Raw genomic sequence first — 24,031 nt, 5'->3', positions numbered from 1 at the left:
ATGGACCGAGATCACGCCACCGCACTCTACCCTGGGTGACAGAATGAGATTCTGTCTAAAAAAAAAAAAAAAAAAAAAACAGAAAGGTAGCCAGGCACGGTGGCTCACCCCTGTAATCCCAGCACTTTGGGAGGCCGAGGCAGGTGGATCACGAGGTCAAGAGTTCGAGACCACCCTGGTCAATATGGTGAAACTCTGTCTCTACTAAAAATACAAAAATTAACCAAGCATGGTGGCACATGCCTGTAATCCCAGCTACTCGGGAGGCTGAGGCAGGAGAATCGCTTGAACCCAGGAGGTGGAAGCTGCAGTGAGCTGAGATGGCACCACTGCACTCCAACCTTGGGCGATGGAGCGAGACTATCTCAAAAAAACAACAACAACAAAAAAACAAACAAAAAACAAACAAAAAAACAAACCAGAAAGGTTCCTTCCTATTTCCAGTACTTGAAGACACACTAAACAAGCCTCTCCAATTTTGAGAGAACTTGATGAGATAATTACAGAGCATGATATAAAAAAAAAAAAACAGACAGCATTCTCAGTTGATCTTAATTAAATATAGCCATATTTTTTTCTTTTAATGTTGAATCAGGTCAATCAGCCTAGCATTTAAAAATGAATTGGAAATAACTAAACGATACCTAATCCTTAGAATCAATCCTGAAAATGGAGAGGAAAAGAACATGCTATAAAAAAGAAACACTTGGGACCGGGTGCAGTGGCTCATGCCTGTACTCCCAGAACTTTGGGAGGCCAAGGCAGGAGGATCGCTTAAGCTCAGGAGTTCAAGACGAGCCTGGGCAACATAGCGAAACTCTATCTCTTTAACAACAACAAAAAACTTTTCTAAAGGAAATAAAAAAAGGACATTGCCTGGTAAATTGATAAAACTGAATACAGATAATACATTAAAGTACTATACGGATGTTAAATTTACTGAACTTGATCACAGCATCATAGTTACCTAAGAGAATATTACTTATTCGTAGGAAATACACACTGAAGTACTCTACTTAGGGGTGAAAAAACATGAAGTATGTGACTTACCAGTCAAATGACTAAGAAAAAAATCATATGGATATTTAAAGAGAGCAGATGGGGCAAAGTTTCAGTAAGTATATCTAGAACACCTACAAACCCAGAGCTTTGGGAGGCAGAGGTGGGAGTTCGAGACCAACCTGGGCAACATAAGGAGACTCCATCTCTACCAAAAAAAAAGTTTATCTAGATAGATGTCATATGGGTGTTTTGGATGCTATGCTTGTAATTTTTTTTTTTTTTTTCCTGAGGCAGAGTTTTGCTCTTGTTGCCCAGGCTGGAGTGCAACAGCACGATCTCGGCTCACTACAACCTCTGCTGCCCCAGTTCAAGTGATTCTCCTGCCTCAGCCTCCCAAGTAACTAGGATTACAGATGCCTGCCACCACGCCCAACTAATACTTTGTATTTTTAGTAGAGGCAGTGCTTCCCATGTTGGCCAGGCTGATCTCAAACTTCTGACCTCAGGTGATTCGCCCACCTAGGCCTCCCAAAGTACTGGGATTACAGGCATGAGCCACCATACTCGGCCTCTTGTAATTTTTATTTAAGTTTAAAATTATTTCTAAATTAAAAATTCATTTTACCGTCAGAATAAATGTAATAAAAATAAATATTAGGAAATATTTCTGCATGATAACCAACATTTATGTGCCAGGCACTGGACTAGAAACCATGTATATACACACACATAATCTCACCTAATCCTCCATAGGTACTACTCTGATCCTCATTTTACTGGTATGAGAGTGAGACACAGAAGTTAACTTGTAGAGCTGTTATTATAACTCACGCAACCTGATTACAGAATCCACATTTTTCTATGCTATATTGTCTGTATATAAAAGGAAGTACAAAGAACTCTGTAAAATTTCCTTCTTGGCTCAATTAGGCTACCATCTATAATCATGTTTTCATACTTCAATATTATAAAAACGTTTCTAAAGTCCTCTTTCCAATATTGACAGTGACGTTCACAATTAAATTAACTATTTTTTAAAACTCTATATAATCAAAAAGTGTAACTGGTTTCTCCATACACATGAAAATGTGTTACCTAATGATTTCTCTTGAGGATTTGTTAACAGTTCACTTTCAGTCAATCTCTCTATATTTAACCAAGTTTTCTTTTTCTAAAAGTCACTAGATAAGATTTCTCTGACTTCTTCAATATTGCTAAAATATTTCTTGGATCTCTAAACAAGCTATCTGAAACTTTTCCAACTCTTCAGTCCAAGCAACTACGAAATCCTGATGAAAAATCTGTACCATGCCTAAAATTCGGAAACTTGAATCAATACACAATTACTTTTAAAAGGCTCAATTTCCAACTAAGGATACTGGTGACAGAATCTAAGAGGCCCCCAAGAGCAGGAGAAAAAATTTGCATTACCTCTTCTTTAATGTCTTCTTTTTCTTGGACTAGTGGTTTTGGCTCAGGCTTAACTGGTTCCAAAGGTGGAAGGTAGTTCTTAGTATAGAGACTTTCGAATAGTTTGTCCACAAAACCTGAAGTTTCTAAGGAGAAGAAATAACATTTACATGTTGTGCAAACAAAAAACAAAAATTTGACAACACATAGTCAGCAAAGCTTAGGAAAACAGGACATCTTGTACACTGCTGGTAGGACTAAAAATGAGTCCTACCTTATGGAAGAGAATCCCACTTACAGGTTTTAAAATCCTTCTGACCTACTTGCAAAATAATATATAAGATTATGTGTTGGAGTATGTAATAGCAAAAGGTCGGAAACAACTCAAATTTCCATGAATAAGAGACGAGTTAAATAAACTATGGGATATCTATACAATAGAGTATACGGCAGTTATAAAAAGAAAGAATACTAATAATACCTGATCTCGAAGATATAAGAGTATATATTTATATGTGTTTCTATCTATCTGCATAAAGAAACTGAAATAAAATAAAAACTGACAAAATTGTGTACTGTAGGTGGGAACGCGGTGGATGTAAAACAGTAAGAGATTTTTATGGTATACCTCTTATTGTTGGATTAAAGGCACTGCCAACTCAAAAAACTTAACTGAAAATTTTTTTAAATCAGTTAAATATTTATTGATATGAAAATGATACAAAACTAACTTTTTGTGTTTTACTTAAAGGGTGCTCCGTTTGAAACTTTCTCAGACAACTGAATGGGAGAACCAGATGAATTTACTAAAAGTATTAATGTCAAATATTTATACTGCCTTTTTTTGAGACAGAGTCTTGTTCTGTTGCTCAGGCTGGAGTGCAGTGGTGCAATCTCAGCTTCAATCCTCCTGAGTTCAAGTGATTCTCCTGCCTCAGTCTCCTGAGTAGGTAGGATTACAGGCGTGTGCCACCACGGCCGGCTAATTTTTGTATTTTTAGTGAAGACGGGGTTTCACCATGTTGGCCAAGCTGGTCTCCAACTCCTGACCTCAGGTGATCTGCCTGCCTCGGCCTCCCAAAGTGCTGGGATTACAGGCATGAGCCACCACGTCTGGCCTATGCCTTATTAAAACCAAATCTAATTAACTTTGATTGGTCCTACCCTAAGGAACAGCTAAAGAGCATATTAAAAGCACAACACAAACTCTGCTTACATTTCAATTATTACATCCTTTACATAAAACCTATTTCTAAAATGTTATCTTTTCTACAGAAAAGTATCCTCTTATAAATTTCTTTATACTACTAATTTGTGTAGTAAGCATTTTTCCATGATTATAAAACTGTTGGCTCTCATTAACTATTACATATAAACTTAAGATAATCAGACCCTTCAAAGCCTCTATAATAAGAATACTTTCACTTACAATTATTTTTTAAAACAATTTATAACATGTTATTATCTTTTGTAATCTGAAAGACACATAGCTCAATTTGTAAAAAGCAAAGACAAACATCTACTAGTAAACAATATTCTCTGGTTTAGAGTTTGGGAAAAATTAAAAATAAAAAATAAAAACAATATTCAAGGTACACTATTAAATTTTTAAAACATTATATATCATTATAAAAGAGTATGTTCACTTAATACTATTTTAAGATGCAATATAAACACAGACATAATTCTACAGTTGCACTGTCCAATATAGTAGCCACTAGTCACATGTAGCTCTTTAAATTTGAGTTTAATTAAAATTAAATTTAAAAATCAATTTCTGGCCAGACGCAGTGGCTCATGCCTGTAATCCCAACATTTTGGGAGGCCAAGGCGGGTGGATCACTTGAGGCCAGGAGTTTGAGACCAGCGTGGCCAACATGGTGAAACCCTGTCTACTAAAAATACAAAAATTAGCCAGGTGTGGTGGTGCGTGCCTGTAATTCCAGCTACTCAAGAGGCTGAGGCAGGAGAATTGCTTGAGCACAGGAGGTAGAGGTTTCAGTGAGTTGAGATTGCAGCATTGCACTCCAGCCTGGGCAACAAGAACGAAACTCTGTCTCAAAAAAAAAAAAAAAAAAATCAATTTCTCTGGCCTATTAACCAGATATCAAGTGCTCAATAGCCACATGTGGCTAATGGCTATTGAAATGGAAAGTACAGATGTAGACCATATGCACAAAGTTCTATTGGACAGTGCTAGTGTAGAAAGACATATACAAGGTGATAACAGTGATATAAATTTATCTCTGGTGGCAAATTTACGGTTACTTATTTTCTTATCCTTTTAAAAATGTAGTGTATAGTTTCTTCTCATACATACTACTTATATAATTTTTTTAAATTACTAAAATCCTTTCTGACTATTTTTTTGAGATGGAGTCTTGCTCTGTCACCCAGGCCTCCCAAGTAGCTGGGACTACAGGCGACCGCCACCACTCCTGGCTAATTTTTCTGTATTTTTTTTTTAGTAAAGATGGGGTTTCACCGTGTTAGCCAGGATGGTCTCGATCTCCTGACCTCATGATCAGCCCGCCTCAGCCTCCCAAAGTGCTGGGATTACAGGCATAAGCCACCGCGCCCGGCTAATCCTTTCTAACTTTTTATAACAAAGAATTCTTAGACGTCTAAACATTAATTTGGCCTTTTACCCCAAATATCTTTACTATGTTTTGCTTTCTCTTTTATCATGGCTCTACGTTTCACAAGACTCATCTTTAACGTAAATTAAGTAATGTAAATTAACACATTTAGAAAAGAAAACATCTGTACTGGGGAGGAAATTAAATAGTTGTTATACTGGGAAGAAATTCTGTCAGTATTGTTTTGTTTCTACAAAAAGAGCTGTAAAATGCATGAAAAAATATGAATCCTATGTTTTAGATTGAGAAGCCATACTTACTTTTCTCTTTCACAGTAAATACTTATTTTAAATATCTTCTCATCACCAATAGCTAAATCAACTGATAAACATATATATATATATACACACACACATATACTTTTTTTTTTTGAGACAGAGTCTCAGTCACCGAAGCTGGAGTGCAGTGGCGCGATCTCGGCTCACTGCAACCTCCGCCTCCCGGGTTCAAGCAATTCTCCTGCCTCAGCCTCCCGAGTAGCTGGGACTACAGGCGTGCACCACCACGCCCCACGAATTTTTATATTTTTAGTAGAGACACGGTTTCACCATGTTGGCCAGGATGGTCTCAATCTCTTGACCTCATGATCTGCCCGCCTGGGCCTCCCAAAGTGCTTGGGATTACAGGTGTGAGCCACCACGCCTGGCCCATTCAACAATATTTACTGAACATCTTCCATGTACCAAGTACTGTAGGTTCCAAGTCTCCACTCTCAACCAAATGAAAGGCAAACAAAGGGTAGAGAGACAGATAAACAGGGAAATAAACCTATGACAGGTGGTGACAAGTGCCATGAAAACAACAAAACAGGAGTCAGGCACAGGGGCTCATGCCTTGTAATCCCAGCACTTTAGGATGCCAAGGTGGGGCAGTTGCTTGAGGCAAGAAGTTCAAGAATCAAACTGGGCAACAAAGTGAGACCCCAATACTACAAAAATAAAAATACAGAGATACAAAAATAAATAAATAAATAAGTAATAAAACGAAACAGGGTTGGAAGGAGGAGAGTGGATGAAGGCATGGAGTATACTATACTACACTGTATGTAGAGCACTCAGGGGAAACTGCTTTGAGAAGATGACATTTGAAGAGACCAGAAAGAAGCGAGGGAAGAATCCATGTTTCAGGCAAGGGTAAAACGAGTTCAAAGGGCCTGTGTTGGGAACATGTTTGCCATAATTCAAAAAATAGGTGGTAAATGTGGCTAGAGTGGAACAAGTGAGGGGGAATGATAGGAGATAAGGTCAGAGAGGCAACAGGGGAAACCTTGAGGAAGATCTGTAGACCATGGAAACGGATTTGGTAAGATGAAAAGTTAAAGGCACAAAGAGAAGAGGATCATGCACATCTCTTCTTGGATATTAAGAAGCCCCATCCAAGGGGGGGAAAAAACTGATGAGCTCATCATCTTAATGAAAAGCAAGAATAAGCAGCTTCATTATCCTTAAACTGTTATCCCTCAATCATCAAGTAGGCTCCATCAAAAGCTGCAAAAGACCTAATCATCTAAAAAGCATTAGAGCTGCCATTGCCTTAATAGAGGAAAGCAGCAAAGAAGAAAAGGGAAAAAACCAGTTCTAACAAAACATGATAAATAATTAAGTATGAATGGGTATATTCAAGTATTCAAAGGACTCTTAACTACTTTCTTTCCTATCAAGCTTATATTTCTAAGACTTTTCAGGAAGTTTTAAATTTAAAATCTTTACTTCAATACTTGATTGAAGGCCCATAATAATTACCTTTTTGTAAAAAGACATCAAGTTGATCAGCACAAAAGGCTTTTAATTCTTTCTCAGGTTTGTCCTTCTTGACCAGTGCTACAACATAGTTGGCTAAGGCTGAAGGATCAGCATCACATCTAGTTAGACAAAGAGAAAACAAAAATTTTAAAAAAACACTTTTTTTTCAAACAGTTGTGTCATTAATGAAGTAACCCTTATTTTGGAAAATGAGAGATCAAAACTATTCTAAAAACTGACCACAAACACAGGCAACTTTTATAACAAACATACACATACTGCGAGATTTTCCTTTTGCATTTATTTCTACAAAATGACTAGTATGTCTTCCATTTTTGAGGTTCTAATTACACCAAGGATCTTGAGTGAGCTCTACATTTATTTGTTCTCTCAATGATAATAGGGCAACTGATCCCTAAGTTGCTGTTTGGCTCCCAGCTATAGAAGCACTGTTCAGTAACACCTTCAGGAACTATCTGTTCTAGGTGATTGATGAGCAAAAGGAAGGGAAGTGATGGAAAAATTTTCTCCTCTCCTCAAGACACCTCTCCTGACACCATAGGCACCAGTATCTAAAAACGGCTATCAGCCCTTTGGCTAATCTCAATGAGTATTTTAAAGATGTTTTTAAAAAATAAGAACATGAAAAGAATGGCATTTAAATATTACTGGCAAATGCTTTAGCAGCTATAAGAAAGAAAGAAAAGATCTAGGAGTTAGAAACAGAAAGGAAAAGAGAAGTGGTGAAAGGACAGCAGAGATAACCTTTATCTACTTCACATTTTTTCTAGTAAGTAACCCAACACTGACACTCAAAATCATCTCCTACTCCAGGATAGCTCATAATCTTTGGGTTGTCAACTCCTGATGGATAGTAATCTGTCTGAATCGAGGTTTTATGTACATCACATGAAACTAGAAGTTTTCTTGTTGTAAACATATATATACACACACAAATATAAAATATTCTAGACTTCCTGATGAATACATAATTAACACATATCCTTCACAGTATGGTTATGAAGGTAAAATGAAAACATTCAGGCTGGGTGCAATGGCTCAGGCCTGTAATCCCAACATTCTGAGAGGCTGAGGCAGGAGAATCACTTGAGCCCAGGAGTCCAAGACCAGCCTGGGCAACATGGCAAAACCCTGTTGCTACAGAAAATACAAAAATTAGCCACTTGTGGTGGTGCACGCCTGTAATTCCAGCTACTCCGGAGGCTGAGGTGGGAGGATGCTTGAGGCTGGGAGGCAGAGATTGCAGTCAGCCGGTATCACACCACCGCACTCCAGCCTGGGTGACAGAGTGAGACCCTGTCTCAAAGAAACAAAAAACAAACAAAAAATTCAGAGTAACAGTAAGTAAAACCATTATGCAAGCAAAGTGATTATATAACCTAAAAAACACTATTCAAATCTAACTAATCTTTCTCTGTAATTCTTGGGCCTTCACTGCCAGCCAGAAAGTTAAAAGGTTTCAGCTCACTTGGGAGGCTGAGACAAGAGGACACCTTGAACCCAGGAGTTGGAGGTTGCAGCAAGCCATGATCATGCCACTGTACTCCAGCCTAGGCAACAGAGTGAGACCTTGTCTCCAAAAAAAAGAGGCTTCAGCTCAAGAATATCAATCACATTTCCAATAACTTTGTGAGATTAGTAAACAAAATAAAAATCAAGCACGAGTACCTTTACTTCCTTCTAGTTTTTATACTGAAAGTTCGTAATTCAGTAACACAGGTTTTTTTGTTGTCACTATTAACACTGTCATGGGAAAGGCTGGTTCTTTAAACATTCATGTGCCTGGCCGGGCGCAGTGGCTCATGTCTGTAATCCTAGCACTTTGGGAGGCTGAGGCAGGTGGATCACCTGAGGTCAGGAGTTCAAGACCAGCCTGGCCAACATGGCGAAACCCTGTCTCTACTAAAACACAAAAATTAGCCAGGCAAGGTGGTGGGCACCTGTAATCCCAGCTACTCAGCAGGCTGAGGCAGAAGAATCACTTGAACCCAGGAGGCAGAGGTTGCAGTGAGCTGAGATCATGCCACTGCATTCCAGCCTGGGCTACAGAGTGAGACTCCATCTCTAAATACATAAATAAATAGACAGACAGATAGATAGACAGTCAGTCAAGGCTGGGCATGGTGGCTCATACCTGTAATCCCAACACTTTGGGAGGCCAAGGCAGACTGCTTAAGTCCAGGAGTTCAAGAACAGCTTGGGCAATATAGCGAGACCTGGTCTCTACAAATAATATAAAAATTAGCCAGGCATGGTGGCACATGCCTGTAGTCCCAGCTACTCAGGAAGCTGAGGCAGGAGGATTGCCTGAGCCTAGGAGGTACAGGCTATAATGAGCCATGATCACACCACTGCCCTCCAGCCTGGGATACACAGTGAGACCCTGTCTCAAAAAATGAAAAATTAAAGAAAGTAAAGATTTTTCTTAAGTAAAAAATAAGTTACATTTTGGAGAATTATGAACAGATAACCTTAGTAAGTCCAAATGCTAAATTCTAAAATTTTTATATATATATATGTGTGCATGTGTGTATATATATATAGAGAGAGAGAGTGTGTGTGTAAACTTGAATTTGCTAAGAGAATAGATCTTTTTTTGAGACAGAGTCTTGCCTGTGGCCCAGGCTGGAGTGCAGTGGCGCGATCTCAGCTCATTGCAACCTCTGCCTCCCGGGTTCACGCCATTCTCCTGCCTCAGCCTCCTGAGTAGCTGGGACTACAGGTGCCCACCACCACGCCCAGATAGTTTTTTGTATTTTTTAGTAGAGATGGGGCTTCACTGTGTTAACCAGGATGATCTCGATCTCCTGATCTCGTGATCCGTCTGCCTCAGCCTGCCAAAGCGCTGGGATTACAGGCATGAGCCACTGTGCCTGGCCTAAGAGAGCAGATCTTAGGTGTTCTCGCCACACAAAAAAAGATAGCTATATGAGATGATTATGTTAATTAGCTTTTGATATATATGCACATTTCAGCATTTGTATATGTATCAAAACATCACACCTCAAATGCATACAATTTTTATTAATAAAATTTTAAATTAAAAACAAAAATAGTGAACATATAGCTTTTCTATCTTCAAAAAATATTATGGTCGAGTGTGGTGGCTCACGCCCGTAATTCCACACTTCAGGAGGCCAAAGTGTGGGGATCAGTTGAGTCCAGGAGTTTCAGACTATGGCGAAACCCATTTCTACCAAAAATTAACCAGGTATGGTGACATGCGCCTGTGGTCCCAGCTACCCAGGAGGCCATGGTGGGAGAATCACGTGAGCCCAAGAGGCAGAGTGTGCAGTGAGCCAAGATCGTGCCACTGCACTCCAGCATGGGCAACAGAGCAAGACTGTCTCAAAAAATAAATAAAATAAAAATTACACATGCCAGCTGAGCGCAGTGGCTCACCCCTGCAGTCCCAGCACTTTGGAAGGCCGAGACAGGAGGATCAAGAGGTCAGGAGTTCAAGACCAGCCTTAGCAAAATGGTGAAACCCCATCTCTACTAAAAATACAAAAATTAGCCAGGCGTGGTGGTATGCGCCTGTAATCCCAGCTACTCAGGAGACTGAGGCAGGAGAATCGCTTGAACCCGGGAGGCAGAGGTTGCAGTGAGCAGAGATCACGCCGTTGCACTCCAACCTGGGTGACAGAGCGAGACTGTCTCAAAAAAAAAAAAAAACAAATACACATGCCACGCTTATCCTGATTATTCTATAAACACCTTAAAAAACAGATGTGTACTCCAACTTAATTTCACCCCTGAGAACAGTAAGAAAATTTTGATCAGTGTAGTTCTAGTCAACACTCATATGGAGGAGAGAAGGGGAAAAAATTACATTTCCACCTTTATGTAGAAAGTTTAGTTCTTGGATAAGGGTAGTCTAACACAGAAGAGAAAGACTTAGAAAAATAAATAAGAATGGCACAAAATGGCAATGTTATTTTCTCTGGTGTTATAGGAACCTTCAAGGAGTCTAATGATCTGATAGATTTAGTGCTGGGTATGGATAATAAGGTTTCTACATGTGAGGAATGGGCAAAACATTCAGATATTGGATAACTGAAATGGGTTTAAGAAACCCAGATATTGGCTGGGTGCAGTGGCTCATGCCTGTAATCCCAGCAGTTTGGGAGGCTGAGGCAGGAGGATCACCTGAGGTCAGGAGTTCGCGATCAGCCTGGCCAACATGGTGAAGCCCCGTGTCTACTAAAAATACAGAAATTAGCCAGGTGTGGTGGCATGCACCTGTAATCCCAGCTACTAGGGAGGCCGAGGCAGGAGAACTGCTTGAGCCTGGGAGGTGGAGGTTGCAGTGAGCCGAGATCATGCCACTGCACTCCAGCCTGAGTGATACAGCGCAACTCAAGTCTCAAAAAAAACGAAAGAAAAGAAAAAAGAAGAAGAAGAAAAGAAAATAAACCCAGATATCTTTTACATATATTTAGTATTCAGACTCTAAAAAACATATGCCAAGTTAGGCTGCTTCTGATGAAACACATTTTGATATGATAGTTTTAAAAATCAAGATGAATATACAGAAAAGTAAAATAGAGTAGAAAAGGTTAGACTCCAGGAGAAGAGAATGATCACAGATTCTAAACATTTGTTTAATGTGAGGGAACAAATGATTGTCAATAACTGACAGAAATCTGCACCAAATACAACAGCATGTTTACAGCCAAAGGAATAGGACCATTTAAATTTAACAGCTCCTAACATGTATCCATAAAGTACGGTCTTAAGAAAATTACAAGTCTATAATAATAAGTCACACTAACTGAACAGTGAAACTTAAATACATTGGGGAGTTTTGTGCTTTAATTTTCTAGACCTTCATAATTATTCTTATTCTTTCACCCATTGACTCCTCACTATATAATCTCTAAAACACAGCCATGATAGTGTAGCTACAGTTATCAATGCTAACTACTCAACAAGACTTCCAGAAGTATGTCACAAAAATCTGAGTACAACTAAGACTCTTGAGAATATAATACAAGTGCGGTATCACCTCCCTCTCCTGAAAATTCATCACTTCCTTCTTCTCATAACCAGGAAGAGTACTTAAAATCTTTTAGCTACTTTATTTGGAACCAAAGCTTATGGGAATCCACTACTGCTTGACTATAAAAACAAACATATTTGGGGATGAAAGAGATTGTAAAATTTGGGATCCATGACTATGCTAAATAAACATGTCTCTAGACAAAAAGGGACTTGTATCATAACATGGAGATTAGAAAAGACAATAATACCAGTTTTAAATTACCATTCTACTATAGATTTGTAAATCTGTAAAGATAAATTAAGTGATCCATTTAAGATCAGGCAGACAGCACATCTGTGGAACTAAAAATCAGCTGCAATTCCACACAAGTAAAATCTGTTTCACAAGCATGTCTTTTTCTAATGTATATCTGCAAGAAAAATTAACATATCTTAAGTATCAACCAACGGTTACCTTTTAAAGAATCAACAAAAGAAATTTTCTAAAGGTTAATGTTACTTACAAATAGGACTCCTTAAAATTCACACCTTGCACAATAACTGTTTTAAGAACACACCTCAATTATCTTTTAAGTTATTTTAAAAAGTCAACAAATTTTTATCAGAGTAAGCTAATAGAAATATTGCCCTAAAAATGCCTCATCTGTAAAAATCTCAAATTTGTCTTTTTCCCCTTTTAATGAAATCTCTATTGCATGTATATTACACAACTGCTGAGCCAGTACATAAGCTTCACAGAAAATTTCAGACATACAATCATAAAATCAAAGAGTAAGGTCCTATACCTTTGGCCTCAAGCCAAAAACCACTACTGAAAAATCATTATCATTTACTTGCTTTAGGAAAAAAGCCAAGACTACTTAGACCTTTTCCACTTTCAGAAAAATTTACATGTTTCTGAATATGGATCTAATTTTAAGCTCCATCTTAATGTGCTCTTTCTTTCAGAGGTGAAACAGCTAATACATGTGCTTCTGAGCCACAGGTAAAAAAAAATATATCTCCTGATCTCAACGTGTATCAACAGTCATTAAAAATATCCATATTCTCAGTGGGGCGTGGTGGCTCATGCCTGTAATCCCAACACTTTGGGAGGCTGAGGCAGGTGGATCACCTGAGGTCGGGAGTTCGAGACTAGCCTGACCAACATGGAGAAACCCCATCTCTACTAAAAATACAAGATTAGCTGGGCATGGTGGTGCATGTCTGTAATCCCAGCTACTCGGGAGGTTGAGGCAGAAGAATCGCTTGAACCCGGGAGGCAGTGGTTGCGGTGAGCTGAGATCGCGCCATTGCATTCCAGCCTCGGCAACAAAAGCGAAACTCCATCTCAAAAAAAAAAAAAAAAAAAAAAAAAATTCCATATTCTCTGACCAGTAGTTACACTTATGAGAAACCAGACTAAGGAAATAAAGGCAAATACAGAAAATACTACTGGCACCTAAAGCTACACACACATAAAATGTATTTATTATATAAAAACAGTATTACTTTTTAACAAAAAAAAAATAGTGCCAAGGTAACCATTCTCTTATTGTTGGATGTTTGTGAAATATTAGACATCCAAAGTGATGGTTATTAGCTGGGAATGGTGGTAGGCGCTTGTAATCCCAGCTACTCAGGAGGCTGAGGCAGGAGTATCGCTTGAATCCATCTAGGAGACAGAGGTTGCAGTGAACTGAGATCATGCCACCGCACTCCAGACTGAGCAACAAAGCAAGACTCCATCTCAAAAAATATATATATAATATAATATAATACAATATAATAAACAAATTTTTTTAAAAAAATTATGGTTATGGCCAGGCACAGTGGCTCGTGCCTGTAATCCCAGCACTTCAGGAGGCTGAGGTGGGAGGATCGCTTCAGCTCAGGAGTTCAAGACCAGTCTGGGCAACATAGTGAGACCCCCATCTCTAAAAAAATAAAATTAAAAAATTAGGCTGGTGTGGCGGCATGCGCCTATAGTCCCAGCTACTCAGGAGGCTGAAGTAGGAGGACTGTACGATCCTGGAAGGCTGAGGCTACAGTGAGCTATGACCATGCCACTGGATCCTGGAAGGTTGACGCTACAGTGAGCTATGACCACATCACTGCACTCCAGCCTGAGTGACAGAGCAAAACCCTGTCTTGATAAAAAACAAGGGCCGGGCGGGGTGGCTCACGCCTGTAATCCCAGCACTTTGGGAGGCCAAGGCAGGCAGATCATGAGGTCAAGAGTTCGAGACCAGCCTGGCCAACACTGTGAAAGCCCGTCTCTACTAAGAATGCAAAAATTAGCCAGGCGTGGCGGCACGTGCCTGTAATCCCAGTTACTTGGGAGGCTGAGGCAGGAGAATTGCTTGAAACCGGGAGGCAGAGGTTGCAGTGAGTCGAGATCGTACCACTGTACTCCAGCCTGGACGACAGAGCAAGACTCCACCTCAGGGATGGGGGGAACAACAAAAAACAAAAAAACCAAAGTGACAGTTATAAAAGCAACATATACATGTGAAAAATGCTTCTAATGTAATGTCAAAGAAATCAGAATTTTACAATGAGTTTGACTGTAGCTATATAAAAATTTATACACAGAAGAGAAACTGAAAATAAATACTAATAATTTTGTTTTCTCTATTTTCTATATTGTCATAATGCAATAATACTTTTATTTTTATTTTAAAAGAATGAAAGTAAATTTTTTAAAAAAGTCTGACTCTGAGATCTGTGTTCAGATTATTCCTTTGATAAGACCATACTGGGCCAGGCCCAGGGGCTCAAACCTGTAATCCCAGGGGCGGATCACCTGAGGTCAGGAGTTCGCGACCAGCCTGACCAACATGGAGAAACCCCGTCTCTACTAAAAATACAAAATTAGCCAGGCGTGGTGGCACATGCCTGTAATCCCAGCTACTCAGGAGGCTGAGGCAGGAGAATCGCTTGAACCCAGGAGGCGGAGGTTGCAGTGAGCCGAGATCGTGCCATTGCACTCCAGTCTGGGCAACAAGAGGGAAACTCCTCTCAAAAGAAAAAAAAAGGCCGGGTGCAGTGGCTCAAGCCTGTAATCCCAGCACTTTGGGAGGCCGAGACGGGTGGATCACGAGGTCAGGAGATCGAGACCATCCTGGCTAACAAGGTGAAACCCCGTCTCTACTAAAAAATACAAAAAAAAAAAACTAGCCAGGCGAGGTGGCGGGCGCCTGTAGTCCCAGCTACTCGGGAGGCTGAGGCAGGAGAATGGCGTAAACCTGGGAGGCAGAGCTTGCAGTGGGCTGAGATCCAGCCACTGCACTCCAGCCTGGGCGACAGAGCGAGACTCCGTTTCAAAAAAAAGAAAAAAAAAAAAAAAAGACAAGACCATACTGGACAAAGTAAGTAAAAATGGAGTTGACTTTCACATTTGTTAATACCTATTAAAGATATACATGTATTGGTACTTTCAAATGAAAACTTTCTGTCTTAATCTGTTTGGGCTACTATAACAAAATACCTTAGACTAGGCAATTTAGTATTTATTTATTTTTGAGACAGGGTCTCATTCCGTTACCCAGGATGGAGTACAGTGGCGTGATCATGGCTCACCGCAGCCTCAACGTCCCAGGCTCAAGTGATCCTCCCACCTCAGCCTCCAAGTAGGTGGGACTATAGGCATGCACCACCATGCCCAACTAAGGCTATTTTTTTTACTTTTTTGTAAAGGCAGAGTTTTGCCCCATTGTCCAGGCTGGTCTCGAATTCCTGGACTCAAGTGATCTACCCACCTCAGCCTCCCAAAGTGCTGGGATGACAGGCATGAGCCCACAGTGCCCAGCAAACTAGGTAATTTATATACAGAAATGTATTGCTTACAATTCTGCAGGCTGGGAAGTTCAAGATTAAAGCATCAGCAAACTTGGAGTCTAGTGAGGGCCCATTCCTCATAGATGGTACCTTCTATGTCCTCTCATGGTAACAAGCAGGCTCCTTACATTTTTTTTTTTTTTTTTTTTTTGAGATGTCCAGCATGAATTTCGGGGGGACAACAACATTCAGACCATAGTACTTTCATCTTCCTTTTAAGTAACTGGGGCTTTCATGAATGAACATGATGTGGAAGAAATAACCCTAGGTTTATTTGGGAGGAAAATATATACATACATTCATCAGTTGCAAATACCATTTGGGTATTTGGACGATAGTTCCTAGTATAGTAACCACCAGCTAAACATATGCACAAAATTAGACTACTAAAAAATTCTTTCTTTTCTAATTGTCAATTACCTATATATACATGAGAATGTTCATTCATTTAAACATATACTGAATGTTTACTAAGTGCCAAGCACATTGCTTGGTAATGGAATTACTCTGAACAAAACAGACCTTGCCCTGCACTCCCACGGCCAAGAGGCAGACATGCAAACAAATAATTACAGTACAAAATAACAAATTGTATAAAAAGATATTAATAAGGAAGTAAGTAGCAACATTGTGAGAGGATAAGAGAAGACAGTGGCAAGAAACATAGGGCTATAAAAGCAACTTCTGGCTTCTAGCCTATAGTTATTTGGCCAGGAAGGATGAAGTCAGACATCTTTAAAAGGCAGACCAAAGGACATAAGAATAAATACGTTCTTAAGTTAGTGGACTAAAACTTGCCAAGAAGTCTTCTGGCCAAAGTTCTTTTCTATGAAATCGTGACTGGTATCCTTAAGTCCCACAGCACTTTAGAGGCACGCTAACTCTCTGAAGCCGCTAAGTACACTTAGAAAATTACCAATTCTTCCCAAATTTAAGAATATACCTCAAAATACTTATTTAACCCTGGTAGTTTATTTACCAGGTGGTTAGGTCTAACAATTGCTAGATGATTATTTTTCCTCCCATTTGGGCAACTGCAGAGATTACTATCCAGAGTTCAATTTGATAAGGACTGCAACATATAGCAACATGTAAACTCTAGAGTTCAACCGAAGTATACACATCATGATCACTGAACCCATAAATATTAACCAATGAAATAAACTTACTCTATTAACCTTATTGCTGCCTTTTCTATCACACTACAAGCTGACAACATATTCAGTCTCCTAGTGCACTTTAAAAGACACTGATATGGCCAGAACTCACAAAAACCGCACACGAAGTCTATGACTTTGACTAGCAGTTCCTGTTCCTACCTATAGGACCTGCAATGAGACTCCAGATCTGCCTTGTAATAGACTGATTATTATTTTTTAAGTGGCAGTGGTGTTTAACAGTAATAAGCAAAATACTTTTGCAGATAGTTTCATGTATTTTCATATTCCAAAAACCATAAAATGTTGTTTATATTTATAGAATGATTCAAAGGTACACAAACCACTTAAAGTCTACATTTTTAATACTCATAACAGACATGGTGAAGTAGGTAAAAGGCAAATAAAATTTAACTCTGTTTAACAGAAAAAGGTGGACAATTTCTCCTGTCACAGAGTGAATCAGAAATAGATATGAAACTAGAAATTAAATGCCTGATTCATACAACGTCTATTAAAGTAAGATAGACAGATGCAAATTGTCCAAAGAGTTTACAAATTCCACCACGCTTTTTAAAACATACACCAAGAGAAAGTTTTACACAAAGCCAAACAAGCAGCAGTGAATAACACATATTTATACATTTTATATAATATAAATAAAACATTCCCCATTAAATACAACATGTTTTGATAGAAATGCAGGTTACTGAAAAATGCTTGCCTGATCTTTTTTTAAGTTTGCAGAAATTTATTTAAACTTATCTCCTGAATTTAGTAGAATCGTACTTTAAAGGGGTTCACATACTTACGATTAGCAGTTATTTCTGACAGAAAGAAACCATGACATCTCTAAATTGTGCATAATCCCTACACAGTCTCTATGACTAGGATATCTAGGATATTTTGAAAGTGAGGAAAGATGAAGGCCCCAAACAAGAACTGAGTCTAGTCTACTCATACAGCTGTAGGGAAAGAGACAAACTTCTTGACTGGTTTGTTATTGGTTTCCCTCCCTTTTACTGCATTGCTAACAAAAATGGTGGTACTAGTTTATTCCAGCCAGTTAAGGTGTTGTTTCTTCCTGTCTCCCTCCTGTCCTTCCTCTAATAAAAGTAACAGATGTGTTTGCCACCTACAAAGGGAATGGAAGATGACAGTTATAAGCTCTACTAGCCCATGACATTACTAACTTGTCCATAGGGAATAATCAACTGTAAACTAGATTGGTTTTGAAATACTCCTGTTAGGCCGGGTGCGGCAGCTCACGCCTGTAATCCCAGCACTTTGGGAGCCAGGTCACCTGAGGTCAGGAGTTCAAGACCAGCCTGACCAACACGGCGAAACCCCATCTCTACCAAAAATACAAAAATTAGCCAGGCAAGGTGGTACATGCCTGTAATCACACATACTTGGGAGGCTGAGGCAGGAGAATCACTTGAACCCCGGAGACGGAGGCTGCAGTGAGCCAAGATCGTGCCACTGCACTCCAGCCTCGGCGACTGAGACTCTGTCTTGAAAAAAAAAAGAAAAAAAAAAAAAAAGAAATACCTCCTGTTATATGTATATGTTTCACTAGGGACAAGACGTAACATTTTAAAAATCCCCCGGGAATTGGAAGCTTTTATAAATTTAATTTACTATAAACTAATAAGAAAATGTGATAGAAAATCATGTGCACACAGGCTGGGCGCAGTGGCTCATGCCTGTAATCCCAGCGCTTTGGGAGGCCGAGGCAGACGGATCACAAGGTCAGGAGTTCAAGACCAGCCTGGCCAACATAGTGAAACCCCCTCTCTACTAAAAAACACAAAAAATTAGCCAGGCATGGTGGCGGGCACCTGTAATCCCAGCTACTCAGGAGGCTGAAGCAGGAGAATCACTTGAACCCGGCAGGCGGAGGTTGCAGTGAGCACCACCGCACTCCAGCCTGGGCGACAGTGTGAGACTCCATCTCAAAAACAAAAGCAAAAGGAAAAAAAAAAATCATGTGCACAGCCATAGTTTGATTCCAACCTAGCCAGTGCAACTATACTATCTCAAAGCCTAGCAACTGCTCTGAAATGTTATGTTGTAGCAACATGCCAATCTGCCATGAAAATTTTCTTGAATCTGGAACACGCAAAAAAGTAAATTTACAAACACGACCCACTTTAGCATATAATTTATTACATTTTAGGATATCTAAACAAACAAAAAATCTCCCATGATGACATACTAAGGATAAAAATATACATGGTATCTGCATTTACTTTATTATTATTAATATCTCCATTCAAAACCGTTACTTAGGCGAGTTAAAAATAAGTATTTTAGGCCAGGTGCAGCGGCTCATGCCTGTAATCCCAGCATTCTGGGAGGCTGAGGTGGGTGGATCACCTGAGGTCAAGAACTGGAGACCAACCTGGCCAACACGGTGAAACCCCCGTCTCTACTAAAAATACAAAAAATTACCCGGGCGTGGTGGCAAGTGCCTGTAATCCCAGCTACTAGTGAGGCTGGAGTAGGAGAATCGCTTGAACCCAGGAGGCAGAGGTTGCAGTGACCTGAGATTGCACCACCAAACTCCAGCCTGGGCAACAAAAGCGAAATGCCATCTCAAATAAACAAACAAATAAATAAATAAATAAATATTTTAGCCTTTTTTTTTTACCCTAAATGAGTAACAAAATTTTTTTATAAAGAAAATAAGCACGTGAACTTTAAGTTGAATATATAACTCAAAAGGAGAAACTAAACTCAAGTAATCATTTTGAAAGATAATTTTTACTCATGAAAATTACAGAATGATCATACTTATGAGTCTAAGTAGCTTTAAAAAAAAAAAAAAAAAAAGCCTAAGCAAGATGAAGCTCCCACCCAGACTAACTTTCAACATTAAGGGGGAAAAAAAAAAAACAAAAAGCATTACTCAGAGTAAAACATCTTAGGAAACTTTAAAAAAAGAAAAAAAAGAAAAGAAAAAGCAAGTAACTACAAGGCTAAAAGTTGTTACCTTCTATCCAAGACATAAAATGTATGTTTTTTTATTTATTTTTTATTTATTTATATATATATATACATACATATATATATATATATATATTTTTTTTTTTTTTGAGACGGAGTCTCGCTCTGTCGCCCAGGCTGGAGTGCAGTGGCCAGATCTCAGCTCACTGCAAGCTCCGCCTCCCGGGTTTATGCCATTCTCCTGCCTCAGCCTCCCGAGTAGCTGGGACTACAGGCGCCGCCACCTCGCCCGGCTAGTTTTTTGTATTTTTAGTAGAGACGGGGTTTCACCGTGTTCGCCAGGATGGTCTCGATCTCCTGACCTCGTGATCCGCCCGTCTCGGCCTCCCAAAGTGCTGGGATTACAGGCTTGAGCCACCGCGCCCAGCCTATTTATTTATATTTTTTTGAGACGGAGTTTCGCTCTGTCGTCCGGGCTGGAGTGCAGTGGCCGGTTCTCAGCTCACTGCAAGCTCCGCCTCCCGGGTTTATGCCATTCTCCTGCCTCAGCCTCCGAGTAGCTGGGACTACAGGCGCCTGCCACCTCGCCCGGCTAGTTTTTTGTATTTTTTAGTAGAGACGCGGTTTCACCGTGTTAGCCAGGATGGTCTCGATCTCCTGACCTCGTGATCCGCCCGTCTCGGCCTCCCAAAGTGCTGGGATTACAGGCTTGAGCCACCGCGCCCGGCCAAAATGTATGTTTAATACATCTTAAAAGGATATCTACTAACAAAATTAAACTTGTATGGAAAGTAGGGTTTTTTTTTAAAGGCATCAGAGCAGCAGGAATACAAAATAAAGAGATGTATTTTTTCTTTTCTAATCTTAACATGAATAACACTTTTCTTATTTTTATTATTTTGAGACGGAGTCTGGCTCTGTTGCCCAGGCTGGAGTGCAGTGGCACCATCTCAGATCACTGAAACCTATGCCTCCTGGGATTCAAGTGATTCTTCTGCCTCAGCCTCCCCAGTAGCTGGGACTACAGACACGCCCCACCACGCCCAGCTAATTTTTATATTTTCTGTAGAGACAGGGTTTCACCATATTGGCCAGGCTAGTCTCAAACTCCTGACCTCATGATCAGCCCACCCGGGCTTCCCAAAGTATTGGGATTACAGGTGTGAGCCACCATGCCCAGCCACATGAAGAACACTTTAAACATAAAGATATTTTTCTTTTTTCAACCTTTTCCTACATGTGGTCAATTTCACTACATCCATTTTATTTCCCACCTTCACCACAAACCATTTCCATCTTTGTGCCCAAAACTTTATTGTAGGGGTGAAAAAAACCCTATTCAAGAGACCTATATTCTTCTAAAAAACCTTCGAGTGTGTTCAGAAGTCATTTTCACTGAAAGATCAACAGGTAAGTAGCTTGACACTGTCCCCCAAAAGCCCCTTTATCACACACCTCCCAAACTACTCCCTATCTTCACCTCTGAAAAACACTCAATTTTCCACTAATGCAGTCTGACCTAATGAATCGAAGCCTGCACATCTCTTCTTCTATCCCTTTCTTTCAAGTAGAAAGCCCTAACCTTCCATAAGAGATTAAGCAGAGGCAAGGAGGAGGCAGAACATTATCCTTTCCTTTCCAGTAACCAGCCATAACCCATTCCCCCAAATAAACACTCCACAACCCTAGCCTTTAAAATGGTTATCAAACATGGCCAGGTCCAGTGGCTCACGCCTGTAATCCCAGCACTCTGGAAGGCCAAGGCGAGCAGATCACCTGAGGTCAGGAGTTCGAGACCACCCTGGCCAACATGACGAAACCCTGTCTCTACTAAAAACACAAAAAAATTATAGGCCGGGCGCGGTGGCTCAAGCCTGTAATCCCAGCACTTTGGGAGGCCGAGACGGGTGGATCATGAGGTCAGGAGATCGAGACCATCCTGGCTAACACGGTGAAACCCCGTCTCTACTAAAAAATACAAAAAAAACTAGCCGGGCGAGGTGGCGGGCGCCTGTAGTCCCAGTTACTCGGGAGGCTGAGGCAGGAGAATGGCGTGAACCCGGGAGGCGGAGCTTGCAGTGAGCTGAGATCCGGCCACTGCACTCCAGCCTGGGTGACAGAGCAAGACTCCGTCTCAAAAAAAAAAAAAAAAAAATCAAGGCCGGGCGCGGTGGCTCAAGCCTGTAATCCCAGCACTTTGGGAGGCCGAGACGGGCGGATCACGAGGTCAGGAGATCGAGACCATCCTGGCTAACACGGTGAAACCCCGTCTCTACTAAAAAAATACAAAAAACTAGCCGGGCGAGGTGGCGGCGCCTGTAGTCCCAGCTACTCGGGAGGCTGAGGCAGGAGAATGGCGTGAACCTGGGAGGCGGAGCTTGCAGTGAGCTGAGATCTGGCCACTGCACTCCAGCCTGGGTGACAGAGCGAGACTCCGTCTCAAAAAAAAAAAAAAAAAAAAATTAGCTGGCGCACGCCTGTAGTCCCAGCTACTCGGGAGGCTGAGGCAGAAGAATCGCTTGAACCCGGGAGGTGGAGGTTGCAGTGAGCCGAGATCGAGCCACTGCACTCCAGCCTAGGAGACAGAGTGAGGCATTGTTTCGAAAAAAAAGGTTATAAAACAAACAAAATGTTGATACCTCTATTACCTCTTTCAAGCCTCCCAAGAACATTTCTACTAACACTACCCAAAATATTTTTAAAAGACCGGTCTCATTCTTTTGAGTCCCTCATCCTACACCCCAATTATTTTCAGGTGTCCTCTCAATCTTACAAAAACATTTACAAAACTATCCTCTCAATCGCACAAGAATATTTACAAATCTCTTATTCTTTCTACCGCTCCTTTTATTCCTCCAACACCTGTATCTAAAAATCTCTATATGCTGTTAGGTACACTCCTCCACCAATAAATGCTGCATACCAGTGTAGCCCTTTCAACCCTCAACTAAACTTACAAAAACCTATTTTTTCCAACCTTCATGTATCTAAGTCATCAGTTCCCCTAGCACTATCGAGTCCTCAATAATACTTTAAAATCCCTTAATATCCTTGCTACCACACTTATCACCTCCCCAATAATTTCTAAAACCCTTCAAATCCCACAAATCCTTTCCATCTACTCCATAGTATCTTTCAAATCCTTCAATATTCTTGATCCCTTAGAACTCACCAATAACGCTATACAGTTTCAATGTCCCTGCTATCCGCTTCTGCCCTCATATTTCGAAAATGCCCTCGATATTTTGCTTGTAGACCTTTCAGTCCCGGAATAATAATGTTTATCAAACCCTTGATGATATTCTGCTATTCCCTTCGACATCCCAATATTCACATTTCAAAAATTCCTCAAGAGCCCTGCTACCCCTCTCTCAGTTCTCAAACAGCAATGTTTTCAATTCCCTTACTGCCCCTGCTACCCCTTCCAACACCCCGATATTTGCGTTTGAAAAGCCCTCGCTGTCCTTGCCTGCTCCCCCACAGTCTAACATCCACGGCGCCTCTCCGTCCCCAGCGCTCCTCTTCCACCCTCAGCCCCACCACAATGGTGATAGTACTACAGGGAAGGCGTCGCCGGGACCTCCCGGCCGCGGCCCCTCAGCGCCGCCCCCCACGCCGCCTCCCCTCCCCCACGCCCCCGCGGGCCCCCAACGCCCACGTTCGCCGGCGCCGGCCCCGGCCCAGTCCAGCTCACTCACATCGGCTCCAGTAACTTGGCCAGCCAGGACTTGAGGGCATCTACATCCTCTATGAGCATGGTGCAGGGAAGGCGGGCTCGGCCGCCGCTCTTCTTCAGGCCTGCCGTGGGTCTCCACTACGCCGCCTCCTCACGTTCCCTTCACAGCTCCCGGTGCCCCAGCCCACCGGGCATCTTAGGAGACTTCAACCTACTCCCCCGGCCGGGGCCTAACAGGAACTAACCCAAGAGCCCTCACTCAACCTAGCCCGAAGGTTGAGGTGGGCGGGAGACAGTGCCGAGTGGCAGGCCTGAGAACCAATAAGAGAGAGAGGGCCCGGAGGGCAAGACCAATGAAAAGGCTCGCTCGCCCCGCCGGCAGGCCGTACCCAGTCAGGAAGGAGAGATATAGCAAGGTAGGTGGAGAGCTTACGTGAACTCCTGGTGCAAGATGGTATCTTGGAAAAGGTGCTTTGCCTCTTAAAGGGGCAGCGGCGCCTTTTTTTGACCACGCCGCCACCCGCCGTGGAATACCGGTGTCTGCTGCTGGGAGTGCCTGGGGGAACCCGGCGAGCCCCTCAGCCTCGTTCCTTCCTCTCGTTTTTCCTGGAA

General features: G+C 41.1%; 1 protein-coding gene across 2 annotated transcripts in view; it reads right to left on the bottom strand.

The window, feature by feature from the left end:
* Positions 1 to 23,716, bottom strand: part of RBM27 (RNA binding motif protein 27) — an 89,164-nt gene extending 65,448 nt beyond the window's left edge. For both annotated transcript variants that reach the window (XM_010378205.2, XM_030927468.1), the window contains exons 1-3: positions 23,442 to 23,716; positions 6,794 to 6,912; positions 2,434 to 2,558 (exon numbers count right to left, since the gene is read on the bottom strand). In XM_010378205.2, the coding sequence (XP_010376507.1) occupies positions 2,434 to 2,558; positions 6,794 to 6,912; positions 23,442 to 23,500 (303 nt within the window). In that variant the 5' untranslated portion in view covers positions 23,501 to 23,716. The remainder of the gene's footprint in view (positions 1 to 2,433; positions 2,559 to 6,793; positions 6,913 to 23,441) is intronic.
* Between the last annotated feature and the right edge of the window lie 315 nt (positions 23,717 to 24,031).

This window comes from Rhinopithecus roxellana, chromosome 3 (genome assembly GCF_007565055.1).
Source record: "Rhinopithecus roxellana isolate Shanxi Qingling chromosome 3, ASM756505v1, whole genome shotgun sequence".
Lineage (NCBI taxonomy): Eukaryota > Metazoa > Chordata > Mammalia > Primates > Cercopithecidae > Rhinopithecus > Rhinopithecus roxellana.
This window is presented reverse-complemented; position numbering and strand designations above follow the sequence as displayed.